This window comes from Clarias gariepinus, chromosome 2 (assembly GCF_024256425.1).
Source record: "Clarias gariepinus isolate MV-2021 ecotype Netherlands chromosome 2, CGAR_prim_01v2, whole genome shotgun sequence".
Lineage (NCBI taxonomy): Eukaryota > Metazoa > Chordata > Actinopteri > Siluriformes > Clariidae > Clarias > Clarias gariepinus.
This window is the reverse complement of record NC_071101.1, coordinates 30,274,699-30,293,619: the sequence shown is the minus strand read 5'-3', so window position 1 is coordinate 30,293,619 and position 18,921 is coordinate 30,274,699. Positions and strand designations below refer to the sequence as shown.

The 18,921-nt window shown below is 40.7% G+C and overlaps 1 protein-coding gene across 1 annotated transcript; it reads left to right on the top strand.

Annotated features, from left to right (window-relative positions):
• Positions 1-7,493: 7,493 nt before the first annotated feature.
• gtf2h1 (general transcription factor IIH, polypeptide 1) lies at positions 7,494-17,542 on the top strand. Its single transcript, XM_053490756.1, has 14 exons — positions 7,494-7,648; positions 7,762-7,954; positions 9,002-9,167; positions 9,588-9,681; positions 10,234-10,383; positions 10,502-10,581; positions 10,670-10,800; positions 11,839-11,926; positions 13,370-13,458; positions 13,785-13,902; positions 14,692-14,782; positions 15,542-15,657; positions 16,249-16,341; positions 16,738-17,542. The coding sequence occupies exons 1-14, from the start codon at positions 7,495-7,497 to the stop codon at positions 16,822-16,824; spliced, it is 1,650 nt and encodes a 549-aa protein (XP_053346731.1). The 5' UTR covers position 7,494; the 3' UTR covers positions 16,825-17,542.
• Positions 17,543-18,921: the final 1,379 nt, after the last annotated feature.

The following is an 18,921-nucleotide window of genomic DNA, read 5'->3' as shown; positions in this document are numbered from 1 at the left end:
GTAGTAAAATTACAGAGATGTTTTAACTATAGTAGGTAAGATTTTAGGAGTTTAAAACGGAGGCGGGGCGCATGCGCCAAATCGATTCCTCTTCCCTCGGATAGTAATGCCTGTGCATGTGACCTTGATGACGTATTTTTGACAGTGGTTTCACGCACAGCGTTCGTATGCGTAATTTCGCAATTCGTCCGTGAAACAGAGGAGTTGTAAGAACGAGTTTTGTGTCTGTAAACGGTCAGAGTCGCATATTTCAGAGTTGTATTGTAACAAACACACAAAATCTCGTATCTGTAAGCTGTCGTGGCCGTAGATTTTGGAATCCAACTCAGACAAAAGGCAGGATTACACACAAATCTTTTTTTTTACGCATGAATATTTTTGACAGTGTCTTTATTCCATACAGACGAGAAGTTCATTTAGAGTTATCAGCCTGAAAAATTACCAATTAACAGCACCTCAGATTAGAGGCGTTATGAAGTCTTTACAGAGCATAAGTAGCAGACACATCTCACTATTAACTGTTCAAAGGAGATGCATTGTTTGGACGCCTTTAGCATTCCTTTACAATGTAGAAAGAAATAAAAATCAGGAACCATCATGGAGTTAGAAAGTGACCCCAAACTGTTAGACGGTAGTGTATGTTCAGTGATACTTCAAATGATATACTTAAAAAGCATTTAATCCTAGTAAGTCCAACTTATACTAGTAAGTTGTGTGCTAAGTCAAAAGTCACGGAAGATGGCGGACTGGTGTGAACTTTAGTCAGTTCTGCTCATTTTAGCAGATCAGATAGAGAGGAATAATTTACCAGTAGACACTGTACTGCCACCTACTGCAAAGAATACATATTGCACCATTAAACCTAAATCGATACTTCATGCGCTATTAATTACGTCTGAATAACGGAGCAACCATCACACAGCTGGCTCCGCCCTATCGCTCTTGATTGACAGAACGACTCATTCTGCTGAAAAGTCGCATTATGAAATAAATTGGCCAAAAAAAGAAAGAAAGAAATAGGCCATCGTGAAAAACGGGATTTTTAAATAAAAACTTTAAAAAAAAATACATTTTGAAAAAAAAACAGTATGAATTAAATAAAATGCCTCTGCCATATTCTCTGTTATTGGGAAAAATAACGACCATTAAATATTATTTCATAATAATAAGTAAATTTATATAGCAGAATGCAATATATTTCACAATAATAAGCTTTTTTTTTCAAAATATTGTGGCGTGGGCGGGGTTTTGGGACTAGTAACCATCATGCTTTGTGGGAGGGGTTGTTAGGTGTTTACCCTGTCGAGGAAAGGTGTTTGGGGTAGTGGCTTCGGCCAGGGTGTGTGTGTGTGAGTTAGAAGTGTGTCTTGTGGATCTGTGTTGAATGTGTGGTTGTGTGACTTATTGTGAGATGTTAAATAAATTACTCCCAGCCATTTGCATTGGGCAGCAAGGAAGCTCACTCGTCTCTCCACCATCCTTCCCGGCGATAAAACGCCACAGTGGTGTCAGAAGTGGGATGGAGAGTAACGGGTTAGAGTGCACCCCGGAGCAAGCTACAGCTCCGTGCGCCGTCAGCCGGCGAAGCGACCTGCAGCTGCACCTGCCGTCCTATAATGGCGCTGTCACGCCCCACGCGTTCATCGCCCAGGTGGAGCTAGCCGCCGACTTTGCGGGCTGGTCCCCGGCGGAAACAGTGTCCGGGTGGCCCTCTCGCTGGAGGGCGAGGCGCTCTGGTCGTTGGAAGACCTCCGGGCGGATGAGAGGAAGGACTGGGCGAAGCTGCGGGAGTCGCTCCACTTCCGGTTTGGCGCGGGTGACCGCCAGGAGGCCGCGTGCGAAGAGCTAGCGACCCGCGAGCGGAGCGCCTCCGAGCCACTGGGGGCGTTCGCCATGGATTTAAGATCTCTCGCACGCCAGGGCTACCCGGAATTCGGGCCCGTCCAGCAGGAAGAGCTAGCTCGCCGTGCGTTCCTGCGGGGAATTCAGCCGAGCGTTTTCCCGTGGCTCGGGGCCGCTCGGTAGGTGAACCTAGCCGGGGACAGGGCTACCCGTCGCGGCTAGGCCTCGACTCAGCATCCGAGATTCCGGGATGACAAGGACCGCCGGACCACCGCGGCAACGTTCTCCGGCCTGAGGACAGCGTACCCCAGCCGCCGTTACAACTAGCTGCGGGGAAGCCGCCTCCCACAGCCGTCTCTGTTTCCCCAACTGCCGGGCCCAACTTCCGGTCAGGACGGGTAGGAAATCGCGCGGGCGTCTACGTGAACTGTGGCCTGGACAACGTTTCGCTACGGGCACTCGTGGACACCGGCTCTACAGTTTCGCTGCTGCGCCGTGGAGTATTAAAACAGGGCGAGCGCGGTTGTATGCTGCCGGCCCCAGCCTTGACTATTCGCACCGTGTCGGGGAGCTATTTGAAGATACGGGCCTGTCGCACTGTGCGAATACAAGTAGGTGCAATCAGTCTTTCTCATCCATTCTTTGTGGCAGACATTGAGGACGATTGTATCTTGGGGTTGGACATTTTAGAAAGGTGGGGTGCGGTACTGAATCTCGCTGATGGAACGTTACGTGGTAACTTAGGGTTAGCCAGGTTGCTAGTTCCCAAAGCGCAGCCGGACGTGTTAGTAGCGCGCACCAGGGGGGCGGAACTTCCGGTGGACGCGCCATGTAAACATCCGGTAGCAGACCGAGCGAGAATAATGGCCGAGCTTATGCAGCATAGCAGCATGGGGCTGAGTCCGACACAGACCGACACAGTGAAGTACCTTTTACATGAATTCGCGGACATTTTCGAGTGCACACATGCTAATTTCGCGAGTGCACACATACTAATTTGGTGCAGCACACGATTGATACGGGTAACGCAGCTCCTGTTCGGTTACATCCGAGACGCCTTCCCTTAGCTAAACGAGCTATCGCCGAGCAGAAGCTGCGTGAGATGGCCGACTCGGGCGTCATAGAGCCAGCGTCCGGACCGTGGTCTTCACCGGTTGTGTTGGTGCGTAAAAAGGACGAATCGTGGCGGTTTTGTGTCGACTACCGGCGGTTAAACGAGGTAACGCGCAAAGATTCTTATCCGTTGCCGCGAATAGATGATGCGCTGGAACACGTTGCGGGCTCGGCGTGGTTTAGCTCGTTAGATCTGTGTAGCGGGTACTGGCAAGTAGAGCTCGCCCCGGAAGCGCGACCTAAAACCGCGTTCTCGATCGGGCAAGGGCTATGGCAATTCCGGCGCATGCCGTTCGGCCTATGTAACGCTCCAGCTACGTTCGAACGGTTGATGGAGAAAGTGTTGGCCGAGATTCCGCGCAATCGTTGTGTCGTCTACCTGGACGATTTACTGGTGCACGGCAAGGAGTTTGAGGTCGCGCTAGCTAATCTACGGGAGGTATTTTTGGCTATACGGCGGGCGAATTTGCGGCTCAACCCGAAAAAGTGCCAGCTGTTGCGGCAAGAGACCGTGTTTCTGGGACACGTGATTAGCGCTCAAGGGATTGCCACCGATCCAGCCAAAATTGCCGCGGTACAGAATTGGCCTGAACCGTTAAACATGTCACAGCTACGCACCTTCCTCGGGTTAGCCTCGTACTATCGTTGGTTCGTGAAGGATTTTGCCACGATCGCTAGTCCGCTGTTCCGTGTCCATGAGTTGGCGCGTAGACACTTGGCGGACGCCAGTGTTAAACAGCGCCGGGTGTATGACACTCACAGCCGAGGGCGAGACTTTGCCACTGGGGAGCAGGTTTGGGTGTATTCCCCCGAAAGAAAAAGGGGGCTCTCGCCTAAGCTCATGTCTCACTGGGTGGGCCCCTGTACGGTAATCGGCCAGCTCTCTGAGGTAGTCTACCAGGTGAGGTTGACGGGGCGGTCGCGAGTGGTCGTGCTCCACCGGGATCGCCTCGCGCCCTACCAGCCCAACGCCAGCGGGACCTCAAACTCTGTGGAGGCCGTTCCGCCTCAGGGAGAGGATGGCGGCCCTCCTTCCCCCGCAAAAAGACCCCGGCGTTCACAACGCCAGCGCCGACCACCGTCACGCTTTCAGGACTGAGTTCGCCATCGTGACCGGGGACGGTCACAGCTCGGGTGGGGGCAGTGTGGCGTGGGCGGGGTTTTGGGACTAGTAACCATCATGCTTTGCGGGAGGGGTTGTTAGGTGTTCACCCTGTCGAGGAAAGGTGTTTGGGGTAGTGGCTTCGGCCAGGGTGTGTGTGTGTGAGTTAGAAGTGTGTCTTGTGGATCTGTGTTGAATGTGTGGTTGTGTGACTTATTGTGAGATGTTAAATAAATTACTCCCAGCCATTTGCATTGGGCAGCAAGGAAGCTCACTCGTCTCTTCACCATCCTTCCCGGCGATAAAATGCCACAATATGTTCCTTCATTTCACAATATATTTTCATATTACATATATGTGTCTTATTTGTTCATAGAATTATTTATTTCATCATGTCCTATTTATTTATTTAATTTTGAACAATTTGGAGTTCCATATATCCGCACTCGTGTGAGAAAGACAAGTTTTCCTCATAAAGAAAATATGTAATTGCACCACACAATGCATATATTTGTTATATTTGTTATACTGTATATATACGTGTTTGTGAATATTACTTTTTGTTTGTTTGAAAGTCGATTTTTTTCTTTGCAAAGCAGATTGTGTTTGTTTGCAAAACGCTGGATTTGTTTGTTTAATTTTGGCACATAAATAACTTCATAAAATAACGGTCTATTTAAAAAACACTACTACCAATCTATGGCGTTATATTTCTGCCAACTGATTAGAGATGAAACGGCCAATCAGACGTGGTGTGTGGAAATCTGTGATTGGCTAGTTTTGTGGCAGTTTTGTAACACTGGACAGTAGAGCGCGCACAGAACGAAGATGTTGCGCGCACGCGCGGGAAAAAAAAACCACGTTGAGCGCGCAGGGAAGACAATGCACGCGCAGAAACGAGCTGTTAAGCGCGCAGGGGAGACCCTGCAAGAGAGCAGTGCTTTGTCTGCTCTCAAAATGTCAAAACTGTGGCTCAGGATTGTGGCAGAAACATAACGCCATACACTAATCAGGGAGAATGAATCGGCAAGTCTATATACATTGAAATTACTACCCCCTACTCCATGTGCAGAGAATGTCTGTTAATGGAACTTCGCTCTACAAAATTCCACCATTCGAAACACCCTGCAACGTCACTTCCTCCGTGCATCAACATGGTAACACAAGCATATCGGATACCTGTCGTGCTGCTGCTGCGCTTTTTTTTACGCTACTGACATTAAATATAGGATATTTATTGAAACAAATACTGATACCATTATAAACTATATAACGTATTAAAACAGTTATACTTTTTGAATAAATGATTAGATTAATTTACAAAATGTACGGAATTGTATTTTTATTATTATTATTATTATTACAGATTACTAGCCTATATAATACAAGGTATTAAAATTATTGTGTAATTTATATGATGTCCTCGATAATAATTATAAAAAAAATATAAATCATTTTTCGAGTTCAATTTTTTCACGCTCCAGCGATACGTAATGACTGATACTGTGGGTAAATTTTCATTCCCTTTTCCGCTAGTGTTGATCCGTTGTACACTTACGAGTGACGTTTGATTTAAAAGCCCTATACGGCGCCTTACAGTAGTCAGCTTTAGGCATATACCTTGTATAATCATGCATATGGAGCCATAATCTAATTTGTTAGTGTTGGGAATACCGACAGATGAAAAGATGTGTGGAAATATTTTAAAAGGTGGACTTCAATTTTGAAGTGTCTCCAACCCCGCTGTGTCTGCCTTCAACAGCCAGAGTGTCTCGGAGATGGAGGAGAAGTTGTATAGTGCTTGTGCTGACCCGTTAGCCGCCGGTGTTCGCGGTGTATGAGGCTGTAAATATTAAGCTTTGAAAGCAGTTTCTTCAGTACCTACAGTATAAACATTGAGCTAACGGCTGTACTGGCGGTGGAGCCACAGGCAAGTATAAGTGCTGTCACCGGCACACCGCTCGCTCGCGCTCTCTCTCTCTCTCTCTTCTACACCGCTAGCCTGCTAACGTGAGCCCGGGTCCTGTGCGCTGGTTAGATGTCAGCTCGCTAACTGTGATAAAAACTGGCGGTTGTTTTACTAATAAAGTTGATAATGACGGAATATTATCAAATGGGTCTTGGGCATTCCCCGTCGTGTGGTAATTAGCTCCGGCTCGAGTTTGCTAGCTGTGCGACTAGCTTCTGTGTCTGTCTGGAGGAAGGAGCTCTCTCCTGTCTCTGTCAGGTTCTGTTTGTTTGTGTATGTGTGTATGTTTTTTTATTTCTATTTTTTAAGTTAGATAGGTTTCAGTCAGTGTAAAATTGGTTCTACATTCAGGGTTGCCAGGCGTCTGCTGTTCATATCAGAAGACACAGAAGAAGAAAAAACCCTTACAAGCTAAACAGTGTAGGTGTTTAGAAACAACGGCAAATCTTACAGGGTGTCACAGATTTCAGTTCATTTCAGCCTTTATTCGTCGCACATACATTACTGCACAGTGAAATTCTTTATTCTTCGCATATTCCAGCCTCTTGGTAGTAGGGAGGGGTAAGAGCGCAGCCATTTTACGGGGCTCCTGGAGCAAACAGGCTTAAGGGCCTTGCTCAGGGGCCCAAGAGTCCACATACAGTCCTGATTGGCCATGTGTTGTTGCTTGGTACAACACAAGTGGCATTGTGTTTAAGGGAGAGATGTCCCACAATCAAGACAGAGAAAGCAATACATCTAGACTGTTTTTCTGTCCTGGCTCCTAGATGATGGAATAAACCATCTCTAGATGTCTGTACAGCCAAATCGCTGGCAATTTATAAGCAACGACTAAAGACACACACACACAAAACTTCCCAACAGGGTTAACTGATGGTACTTATAGTAAGTAACCTAGTAACCCATGTAAGGATCTATCCAATGACGGAAATTTCTAGGCATGTTTTTAAGTCGCTCTAGCTAAGGGTGTCTGCCAGAGCTGATGATCGATTTCATCCCCATCCCATGTCTCTCTCCTTTTTTTTTATTTCACAAAAGAACTGACAGACTCCAAGCATTCACACATTCCCTTGGTTTGCCCAAGCCTATGTTTGCAAAAATGGATTAGACTAATTTTCATTTATTATCTATATCAATAATTTGGATATCCAAGTGTTTTAAGCTAGTTAGAAAAGCATTAAAACCACGACTTTGGCAACGCTTTGTACAGTTTGCACAGTGAGTAACTAGATTTTTCAGCTTTGCCATAATTTAATTTAAACCCGGATTCCCTGACTGATCAGAGCCTATTTTAAACATTTCCAACAAAACACAACAGTTTCTCTTTTCTTTTTTCATTATATATGTGTGTGTGTGTATATATATATATATATATATATATATATATATATATTTTTTTTTTTTTTTTAATATATATATATATGTATATATATATATATATATATAATATATAAATTTTAACACAGTCATGACAGCCCTGTCGGAGGAGGTGCTGCTGGTGGTGAAGAAGGTCCGGCAGAGGAAACAGGATGGTACTCTTTACCTGATGACCGAGCGCATAGCCTGGGGTCCAGAGGGAAAAGATCGCTTCACTGTCAGCCACCCGTATGCTGACATCCGTTGTGAGTGACGCGTAAAACTGACCAACATTTACCACGTTACCCAGCTTCGAGTGCATAGCTGGTTCTGGGGGTTGTACGTAATGTTTTAAAACCTTTTGGCTTTAAACACGCAGGTCAGAAGATCAGTCCAGATGGCAAATCAAAGATCCAGCTTCAGTTGGTGTTACACACAGGAGAGAGCACGACCTTCCACTTTGCCAATGAAAGCACGGCTCTGAAGGACAGGGATGCTGCCAAAGACCTGCTGCAACAGCTCCTCCCCAAGTTTAAAAAGAAAGCTAACAAAGAACTAGAGGAGAAAAACAGGTGAGTCTGTTTAATCTTATTTAAATAAAAGGAAAGAATGGTTCAGGGCATGAAATGAGGCATGTTTACGGAGGCACGTTGTCACTTTGGAGCCTCACTGAGAGTGGGTACAATACACGTTACCAAAATACAATATAATGAAATTTGAAGTCATTTATATGTACATGCTATGTATCATGATTTATAGGTTTGATAATTAGCTGCCAGCAAAACAGAAGTGCTTTATTTGGCGATGAGAAACACTCGACCCAACAATAGAGATACCCTATACATGTATTGAATGTAGAATATATGAGAGTTACATTTGTAAAATTAGATCACGGGGAGAGATGCACTACATATACATCAGTTAACCAATCAGCCTTAAACACTTTAACATTGATTATCTATATGATAGTTTGTTTGGCATGCCGTCGGTGTTTGTTTGGACAAGTAGTTCCGTCACAGACATGCTACAGGCGTTTCTCAATGAATGTTACAGTAGGCAGCATTCTTTTCAACTTATGTCATACTGTGGGGTGTCGCAAGCATTTGTCACTGAATGTAACAGTAGGATGCGCATATGACAGGCAGAATAAAGGGCTAACGAAACATTGGAGCTGGGTGAGGAGCGACAGCGGTAATTCGCAGGTAATCAGAATTTACTGCAGGTAACCTCTAGTATATTATATACCAGAAACTGGTGAAATAGGAAGCCAAGCCTCACCCATGCTCGTGAGTACCAAAGGCCAGCCTGCCCAGCCCAATCTCACAGAAAACCTAATGCAGTGCAAATTGCATAAATAAAGTCAACGTTTGCCATAATTGAAAGGCACCAGAACACACAAGGTATGACGGCTCACCATACAGTATATGGTCTCCAGCATATAAAAAAATCTAAGGCCACCAACCCAGCCTCCAAACTCGGATCCCAATCTGATCCAGCACCCAAGGGATGTGCCGGACAAACAAGTCCAATCCACGGAGTCCCCAGCCTGCAGCCCACAGCACCCAAAGGATCCGCTGGAAGTTGTGTCTCAATTCATTGCATCTCTCTTTTTTCTGTAGGATGCTGCAGGAAGACCCAGTACTGTTTCAGCTCTATAAAGACCTGGTAGTGAGTCAGGTTATCAGTGCGGAAGAATTCTGGGCCAATCGGTTAAAACTAAATGCTGTAGATCACTCCATGTCCAATAACAATAATCAGGAAGTGGGAATATCAGCGGCTTTTCTGGTAAGCACAAACTCATCTACCATTCCACATTGTCTGTTAAGGTCAGTAGATTAGTGATGGGAAGTTTGGATCATTTTAGTGATTCAGTTCTTTGAATCTCGTTCATCAAAATGAGCGAATCTTTTTTTGAGTCATTTAGTTCATTTTGTTCTTTTGATCAAAAATAAGATAAAATGTTACATTTTTAATAAACAGACTCCCAGCAAATTTTGACTATAGTTCCAGTAATAAAAATATTACAATGCAGCTAAGGACATATTATGATACAGACACATTAAAGCCTCGTTCAAAAAGAGCAAATCATTAATGAACAACCCATCATTTCAGTTGATGCAATGAATATAACTACAAAACAAGCTCTGAACTGTCAGCGTGTATAGACATGTAATCTGTGTTCTGATGAGATTGCTGTGGTTACAGGCAGACATTAGGCCACAGACTGATGGATGTAATGGATTAAGATACAACCTAACCTCTGACATCATCGAATCGATTTTCAGAACATACCCTGCAGGTAAGATGTTACCGCGTCACGTTAATTTAGTTCTAAACCAGCAGGGTGGAGTCTTTGATTAGAGTCTCAGGAATAGCTGCAAAATGAGATTTATGTCTGATCACCCTGCAGTTTCACTTTGTACCAAAACAAATAAAACAAATCACAGATATGACAGTTTTTAAGTGTAATAGCTATACATTATGGCTTTATGAAACATACAATACCAGTTAGCAGTAGCTCATACTGTATATAGAAAAGTCTAATAAACCATCAAGTCTGTAAAAATTCCATCTCAGCAACTTTAAGTTCCCCACCCTATCCTAATTATCACACACAAGACATGACCATAACATGAGATAATGTGTACACATCATGTATAACAAGTCTGGTCACGCCATCTTTCTTTGTCTGTTTTCAAAGCTGAAGAGATAAGGAGATTCAGTCAAGGATAATTAGGGGACATGTTAGGACATGGTGTTAACCACATCAACGTGTCTTCTTTTAAAAATTCTAAATTCAGATATTGCAGTGTGTACTGACCAACCTAATGTTCAATTTTGTTCTGTGCAGTCAAACAGAAATATGCTGAAAATGTGCCTCACAGCATGACAGAAAAGGAATTCTGGACACGCTTCTTTCAGTCACACTATTTCCACAGAGATCGCATTAGCACTGGTCAGCAGGATATCTTTTCTGAATGTGCCAAACAAGATGAGAAAGGTATTGTGTTTTTTTTGTTTTTGTTTTTTTTTGTATTTATATTGTTTTAAAAACATGAAATGTTTGATATGTGAACGTGTAGGACCCTTGCTTAATTCTCATCGTTTCCATTGGGCAGGTTTAAAGTCTATGGTTGTTCAAGGTGTTAAGAACCCTATGGTGGATCTCCAGTCCCTCGAGGATAAAATGTTAGATGAGGTAATGCTAAAGAACAGTGCATCTCAGCATGAAATCAGTATCAACTTTCTTTTTAGAATTTATTTAATGCTGGTTCTTTTGTCCTCAGGGCTACGGCTCATTAACGGTTCCCTCAACGTCCAACTCCAGTAAAACGGTAAAAGAGAATAGCAACTCTGCCATCATCAAACGCTTCAACCATCACAGTGCCATGGTGCTGGCAGCTGGTCTACGCAAAGTGTGAGCATTCAGAAGAGTGTGTGTTAGACAATTTTTTTATTGCCTTAGGTGGCTCCCTCATGGTGGAGGCTGAGAGTGTGCACACAGCTATAATTAAGCTAGTGTTATACTAGCACTAGCGGTTATTGTACAGCAAGTGACATACCAGCAGGTGACAATTAGCTTTTCTAGTTTTCTAGCTAGACATCAGACACAACATTGTGATTTCAGCAACAGCACCAAGTGTCATGTGAGATTTTCTCATCTTTTTAGGCCCACCAGACATTTTACTGCAGACTGACAAATCCATAACATGATCTTTATGATTAGTCTGACCAAGGGTGAACTTGGTACCACATTTTTAATTCTTCTTTCAGAATTTTAGCACTTTCAGTTCCTATTTGCAAACAGATCTTATGTAATTATTAATAAAAAAAAAAAACATTGGTTTTCTTCTTATTCTCATGAAAAAAAAAAAAAATTAAAGCTTGGAATTACAGTAAGTAGCAGGGCTCATTGGTCCAACCAATGAATGTAAGAGGCTGGTGTACACTAAGAAGCGATTATTTCAATTTGTGTTTAACTAAACCATATAGTGATGCACCATATATGTAGTTAGCAGTAGCTCATACTGCTAATCTGATGATAAAGGTAACATGAAAACTGCTTTGTACAGTTTAATAATTGTGTACATTAAACAATCAGCATTCACAGTAGTACACTTAAGCTTAAGCACATTTTATAGGCAAATAAATGTTGTTGAATTAAACATCACGTCTATATTGTATTGTAGCTGCTACTCTTCATCATGATACTTGACATGCTGTGACCCACAAATGACGACACAGGCAGTAAAAAAAAATGTCTTTACTAAACATCAGCTCATTGTTTTAACAATGTTTTAACATCAGTTCATTCTTTACAAATAACATACATATGTGGAAAATGTTATGAAAACGTGTGTCCAAAGGTTTGGCATGTATTGTGTATACATGTGTCTGTTAGGTCTGTGTACACAACACATTTTATTCAATTTCTTCTCTGTCTCTCTGTATACAGAGAAGCACTGACTGACCAGGCCAGTGAGACCAGTGGGACAGATGGGAATTCCAGAGACTCGGACTGCTTTCAGCCACCGATTAAAAAGGTTGACAGTAAACCTGAGTATTTATGTAGCTTTTGGCATTTGAATGTGTGTGTGTATGTATGCATGCATGTTTTTTATAGCAGAGTTAAAAAATAAAAACACCAAAGTTTGCAGCTGCTGTTTGTGATAAATACATAAATAAATAAATCAGTCTCCTAAATGCACATTTTTAAAATTCAGATTCTAAGTGAATGTGACCCTGCCTGTACAAAAAAAAAAAAAACAGCTAAAGTTCTACCTTTGATTTTATGTGGAAAACAGTGAATTATTTAGCTGGGTTTTTACAGGCAGGGTCATGAATTGGGTCAATGATGAAGTAATATATACAGTACTGTGCAGACATCTTAAGCACCGTAATATCTTACATAATACAAATTTTGTTATAGATGGTTATTATCTGCATTATAATTAACAAAACCATTTACTATAACCAAAACCAGTCTCCAAACAACACTTGAAATAAAATGAATAAATTAATAACATTACAGAAAAATATTTGTATGCTGTTTCATGTATAAAACTACATGAATTTGTATCTAAACCTACTGAATATTTTCAAGCAAAAAGTTTTTACACCAGATATTGACTGTTTATTTTATTACTTGTTGGTGCCTTTTACAGAAGTTTATGTAGAAATTATTTGTCTTGTCTTATTCCTTTTTTCCTGTATGTGCCCAAGACTTTGGAAAATACTTTTAAGTAAAACAGCTACTAGGTTTTACTGAGCGTGCTGGAAAATTAGTCATCAATAATCTTTTTTATAAATTTATTTATTTTTCTATATAAACCCATCTGAAACTGGTCTGTAATGTAACATATTGCTTTCTTTACAGACATGCAAAGATTGTTCTGTAATGTTGGTTTTTTTTTGTTGTTTTTAAGTTCTGTTTGGAAATAGTGAGTGGTTATAATATAACAAAATTTGTACTTAAGATAGTAGACATTTCCAAAGTACTGTAGTGTATGCTCTGCTTCATTAGCTAGTTTTATTCAGTGCTTTTAAAGTCGTAATGGTTAGTAAGTATTAACCTTGACTTACTCATTTATGTAAAGTTAGCCTATTTATTCTATGCTAAAGCTCAGCTAGCCAAGGTTTCCTTGCTTAATAGAAATGTAACTAATTTTGTAGAACTTAAAACCTTGATGCAGTTCCAAGTTTTATTATAGTTAAAATCTTCAGTTTTGGCTTTTTTGACTTTTAAATCTTTTAATCACAAAATCGAAATTATAAGTTCTAATTTTGAATTAAACACTTACTGGAGACAAGGGATTCAAATTGTTATATACACACCACACAAACTAATCTGAATAAGTGTAAACGTGTATGCATTTCGAAAAGATGAGGTTCATTTTATTTATTTATGTATTGTTTTTTAGTTTCCATGCTCCTCTGTCATTTACTGTAGGATATGTATTGAATTTAATTTTTCTTTGCTTTTCCAGGTGAAATTGCAAGAGGCTATTGAGTATGAGGACTTGGAGAATGAATCTGGGCCTAAAACAATTGCCTTGAATCTTAAAAAATCTGACCGGTACATTGAATGAAATCTTAATGAATATATCATCAAGTGAAATATTTTAAACATTACAGTTACAGATGTAGTGCAAAGTGTTCAGACCTAATATCAGTCATAGTTGGGTCTTGTGATATTCTTTTATGCAACTGTTATTTACAGCGGCAAAGTATGCTGAAAATACTGTATTGTGAGTGTGTGATATTGTTATGAATAGGCCTAATTTACAAGTTGAACCTAGTGCTTCTGTTTGCATTTATACCTGTGTAGCACAATTTTTAGTTATTTAAATAATAATTGGTGGCCATCACTAATAGATGATGCTCATCAATATTGCTCTTTAGGTATTCACATGGTCCAGTTCCCCTCCAGTCTCAACACTACTCCACAAGCCAAGACATCATCAATTCAATCAGCTCAATAAGGGAGGAGATGAGCTGCTACAAACCCTGCCTTACTCAGGTATACTTACTTTGTTTGAGGTTGCTGTGGTTTTCTTTTTTTAATACTGAAATGCACATTAAAACCTTTTGCACAAAATCGTTGTAAGCAGTGTAAAAGCAGTTTAAAGTGCACCAAGGCTAGATCGGATCATGTTTGTCAGCCATTTAATTAGCTAAGTAGGAGTTGGTGATTCACAGCAATGGAATGCATATTTAGCAAAGTTTATTCCAACTTTATAAAAAAGTTGGAATAAATAATAAATCCAAGTTTATTCTACAACCTGGTTGCCACGACTGAGTTGAAGATAACTGAGAAGACCTGATGCATGTCTCCTTTGTAACTTGAAGGATAAAGGGTCCAATTGAGCCATCCTAGTGGCTCGTGGCACAGAGGGGAAAAAACACAGAAAGTGATGTTTCTGTTCTTTAAGCTAATTTGAACCCAGACATGTTATGATTTTGGAGAAAGAACCATTTGACACAACTGATTTGAAAACAGCATGCTTGAGGATTTGATGAAGATGAAGAAAAGATAAAAGCGGTACCGGTTTGTTATTGCTAAACTTTGTTGTGTAGTGTGTGTATATGTGTGTGTGTGTGTGTGTGTGTGTATATATATATATATATATATATATATATATATATATATATATATATATATATATAGAGGAGAAGTTAAAACTGAACCAGGTATAAATAATACCCATTCACACTTCCTAGAACAAAAGGTCATTACACAGTTTTAACAAAAACAATTTGAATCCTTTTAGAAATCTTGCTCAGTGTTATTTTTTTGGTGTAATTTTAGGTGATGTCCAGCAGTGCAGCTAGTTCAGCTATAACAGCTCTTTCACCTGGAGGAGTTTTAATGCAATCTGGACCCCAACAGACCATCAGTCGTGAGTTAATGAGTCCCGACAGTCCACTTTTAACCCTTACTACATGATTACTTCAACTTTGTAGTCTTCTTTAAATTATCCATATTGATGTATTTTTTTTTATATTTGAATGTTTCCTTTTTTCCATTTGTGCATCCCTACAGCTTCAGCATAGCCTTTTCTTATTTGGGGGTTTAAAAGGCCCCTTAATTTAACCTTCAGACAAAATCTGGTGTTATATTGAGTAGGACCAATGATGCGTAGATAGAACCTGCACATATGTAGAGGACAAATGATATAGCCAAATGTCTATGGACACCTGACCATCTCACCCTTATGCGCTGGTTGTTGATCTAAGGGTATATTCCCCTCTGCTATTATAATACCCCCAGCCCCCCCTTCTGGGAATGGTATTGATTGATGCTAGATGTCGAGGGCTGGGGTCCAGTCCAGTTTATCCTAAATAAACAGTGTTTAGTAAGTTTGAGGTCGGCGTTCTACTTGGGGCATGTCCATCTAACCATGCTATTGCTTTGTGAACAGGGACTCTTTGTCATACTAGGACTTGTATGTGTCTTTCATTTCTGCCAAAGGAAACTAAAGCGCACAAAGACATTCTAGAAAACTGATGCCAAACTTTTAAGTACAGCTTGGGGACAGCACATATGACTGTCTTGGTCAGGTGTCCACAAACTTTTTTGCTATATATTGCATCATGGTTTATCTTTCATAATTAATTTAGCTTAAATCTTTTGTCTCGATGTTTGTATGTGTATGTAGAGTTGGTACCAGGTGATGTTCAGAGTGAACTGAAGCACTTGTACACAGCTGCAGGAGAACTGCTACGACACTTCTGGTCCTGTTTTCCAGTCAACACGCCCTTCCTGGAGGAGAAGGTACACATTTCTGCACTCTTTATCAGGGTTTGAAGCTGTAATGATTTGCACATGTTTAATGGGGCAATATTAAATATTATAAACTTGCCTTCATGTTGCTGGATATGCTTTGACTCGTCTAGTTTGAAATTTATGCAAGTTGAGTAGGTACTGGAGCATTGATGGCCACTAGAGGGCATTTATCTTGTTAGAGCAGTTGTGCCTTATGCATTATCAAGTGTAATGCTTTTGACGCATCAAACAGATGCTTTAACTCATTTAAACAGATACTTCATTAGACTCATACTTATTGAAAATTTTTTTATTGAATACTATGGTCTTTGTGTTTTTTACTTCCATAATGATTCATTTTAACGCAGATTAGTTTAAAGGGTCCCCTTTATTTAATCTGATGTAATTTTAATCACTGACCTCCTAAACTAAAGTCAAATCTTGAAGTAAATGTTTTCAATAAAGAACACACAAAAGTTTTGTAAGTCACTCTGTATAAGGGCGTATGCTAAATGCTCTAAATGTGAAATGTAGTGATTTATCACATTGCATAATGAGCACCATCCGTGCAGTCATAACCATATTTGTGTCTCGGCTAAGGTGGTTAAGATGCAGTCCAATCTGGAGAGATTTCAGTCAACCAAGCTCCACCCATTCCATGAGAAGATCCAACGGGAATACATAAGCACCAACGTAAGCACTAGTGTTTTATTTTTGTTTTAATCTAAGTATAAAGGATAAAGTTACTCAGTTATTCAGCCATTAATAAAATGTCCCAAAAGAATTGTTCAGTTTATTTTCTTCCTTATCTTTCAGACAAATCCAATGCATATTTAGGTTGGGTATTTGCAAATACTCAAAAAAGAGTACTTGTATTAGCACTTACCTACTATTAAGCAATATTATATGAGCTGTTCTGCTGGATATAACATGGCTGAGATGAGGTCGTAGGCACAAGAGTGCAGCCCGAGTACCAAGTCATTACAGCCATGCTACGGCTTTATTAGCCTAGACAAGGCTTTTATGTGCAAGAAGTCAAGTAAATTAAGATCTTTATCTCAAGTGTTGTTTTATGTTTGTTGTTTGCAGCTGATCAGCCATTTAGAAGAGATGATACAGGCTGCCTATAATAAGTTCCATGCTTGGCAGACACGCCGTATGATGAGAAAAACCTGAGGGAAGAGAAACCAAGCCATTTCATGTATAAGAGGAGGACAATATATGAGAGGTTGGAAAGAGGGAGAGAGAACAGAGTCTCCTTTTAGAGCAGCTAGGTTTCCTCACCTAGCGACAGAAGTGTTAGTGGGGTAAAATCCCACTGTGCCTAGATGTACAGGACTCTGGGTTTTCTTTAAATCAATCCATTTGGAGACGGCCCGCAACATCGATAACTGTACTTTTTTTTTTTTTTTCTTTTTTCTTCAATAACTTTTTTTTTTTTTCTGTTTAACTTTTTTTCCCTCTCTTACCTTCAGTAAGTAAGATATCTGGCTTCCTGGCTGGAATCAAACGTGCATTAAACAGTGTTGAATTCATGACCAAACTGTGGGCTTAATACCAGAGGAAGTATTCTCAGGAACAAAAAATGTTCAATGCAAATGACTTTGTGAGACTTGTGGAACACAGCACAGGACTCCAAGATAAGAGGGATATTTTACGGCCTAAACCATGTCAGTGCAATGCAGTATAGTTCTGTATACACTTTGTGTTCACTGGAAAGCCAGAAACCCAAGGCAGAGTGGAAACATGAATAAAGCAATATTGTATAAATTCTTTCAGATGTGTATTACTGGTATGCAACTTGCAAGTTGTACTACTTTGTCTATTTTAACTGCACTGAAGACAGGTTTCTGGATATTGGGAAAATAAAAGTCAGTAGGACTCCTGATGTGTTTATGTGACTTTGTCATTCAGATTTTGTGTTGCAGTAAATTCACACACTTTTACAAGGGGCATTCAAGTCAAGCTGGGACTCTTGGTTTTGCAGAGAAAAGAATACAGTCATGAAGGTCAAAACTACATTTATTTATATATATAATCCCCTGCTACATTAGTGCACTTATCCTAGTGTTTTACCTGTGCTTGGACACCATTAAGGTACAGTAGAAAGTCTCAGTATGCCAAAACCATGATCGGATTGCCTGCTTCATGTTTGAAACTCTGGCCTACCAGGAATTACTTTAATTAACCAAACATGTGCAAATGGCTTGGAGTGAGGTCAGTACTGAAGGTGGGACATGATAACACTCAGCCGAGTTCCTGCAATATATCCTACAGGCAAATGCATCTCTTCCGCAAGTTGGAGAATTATTTTTTAATTTTTTTAAGATCAGGCTGTACGCTCACTGAATGTTCACGGTAATGACTGGCCGGAATCATCAGTCATGGACATATGACTTCTTTAAGATGTTTTCACCTTTCAAAAGTTTTACTGTGGCTAATACTCTCAACATATTGTGCTTGAAATGTTTTGTAATGTCAATCGGTTTTACACCTTCTTTCTCAAGACAATTTATCACAAGTCTTGGTTTGACTTGAACCCCTATCGTAGTAACAGCTGTTTTGTGATGGGGGATGTACGGCAGGAATACACCCTGAGTAGCACAACACTCCATCAGAGCACATCCACACACACACATTTGTTTACAACCAGGGGTAATTAATCTTAGCCAGTCCACTTTTGGCATGTTTTTGCGAAATGAAAGGAAACACATTCATTCAGAGAAAACTTTATGTGGACAATGCTCTGCTACTATGGATGGTGGACAGCATATACTTTTTTTTTTTTTTCTTACTGATCAAGAGCTCTAGGTTTATATCATACTATCAACCGCTTTGTTTCACTTCACTTGGGTCAGATTTTTACCCTTGTTCATACTACACTATGGGTTAAATTGCAACTAATGTTTAAGATAGCCATCAGGTGTGCCTTTATTCTTAGGATTGATGGTCTTAATGCCACAATGCTTGACTCCTATGTCACTGACTGTCTGACTGTGCCCATGCTGACACAGCACAATATATTGTACATTTAGATCCTGTTTCAGAATCAATTCTGACATAAGCCCTGAAGCCAGCTTGTTTGTTGAAAATGTCTACATCCAAATATGACTTATGCACAAGGAGATTGCTGACAAATTCATAACCTTGGGGCAGAAACGTGATTCAGGATCTGAGAGCATACATCTGAGAGGAGAGGTTCATGCTGTTTGACAGCCAACTATTTAGACCAATGACAAGTCTTAATTCTTGCCTTATCACAGGAGCATGAAG

Bases quoted from the DNA above. Each gene is read 5' to 3' on its own strand.
- gtf2h1 (XM_053490756.1), top strand. From the start codon at position 7,495: ATGACAGCCCTGTCGGAGGAGGTGCTGCTGGTGGTGAAGAAGGTCCGG. The intron at 7,649-7,761 runs GTGAGTGACGCG...TTAAACACGCAG, and splicing joins CCCGTATGCTGACATCCGTT to GTCAGAAGATCAGTCCAGAT. The intron at 16,342-16,737 runs GTAAGCACTAGT...TGTTGTTTGCAG, and splicing joins GGGAATACATAAGCACCAAC to CTGATCAGCCATTTAGAAGA.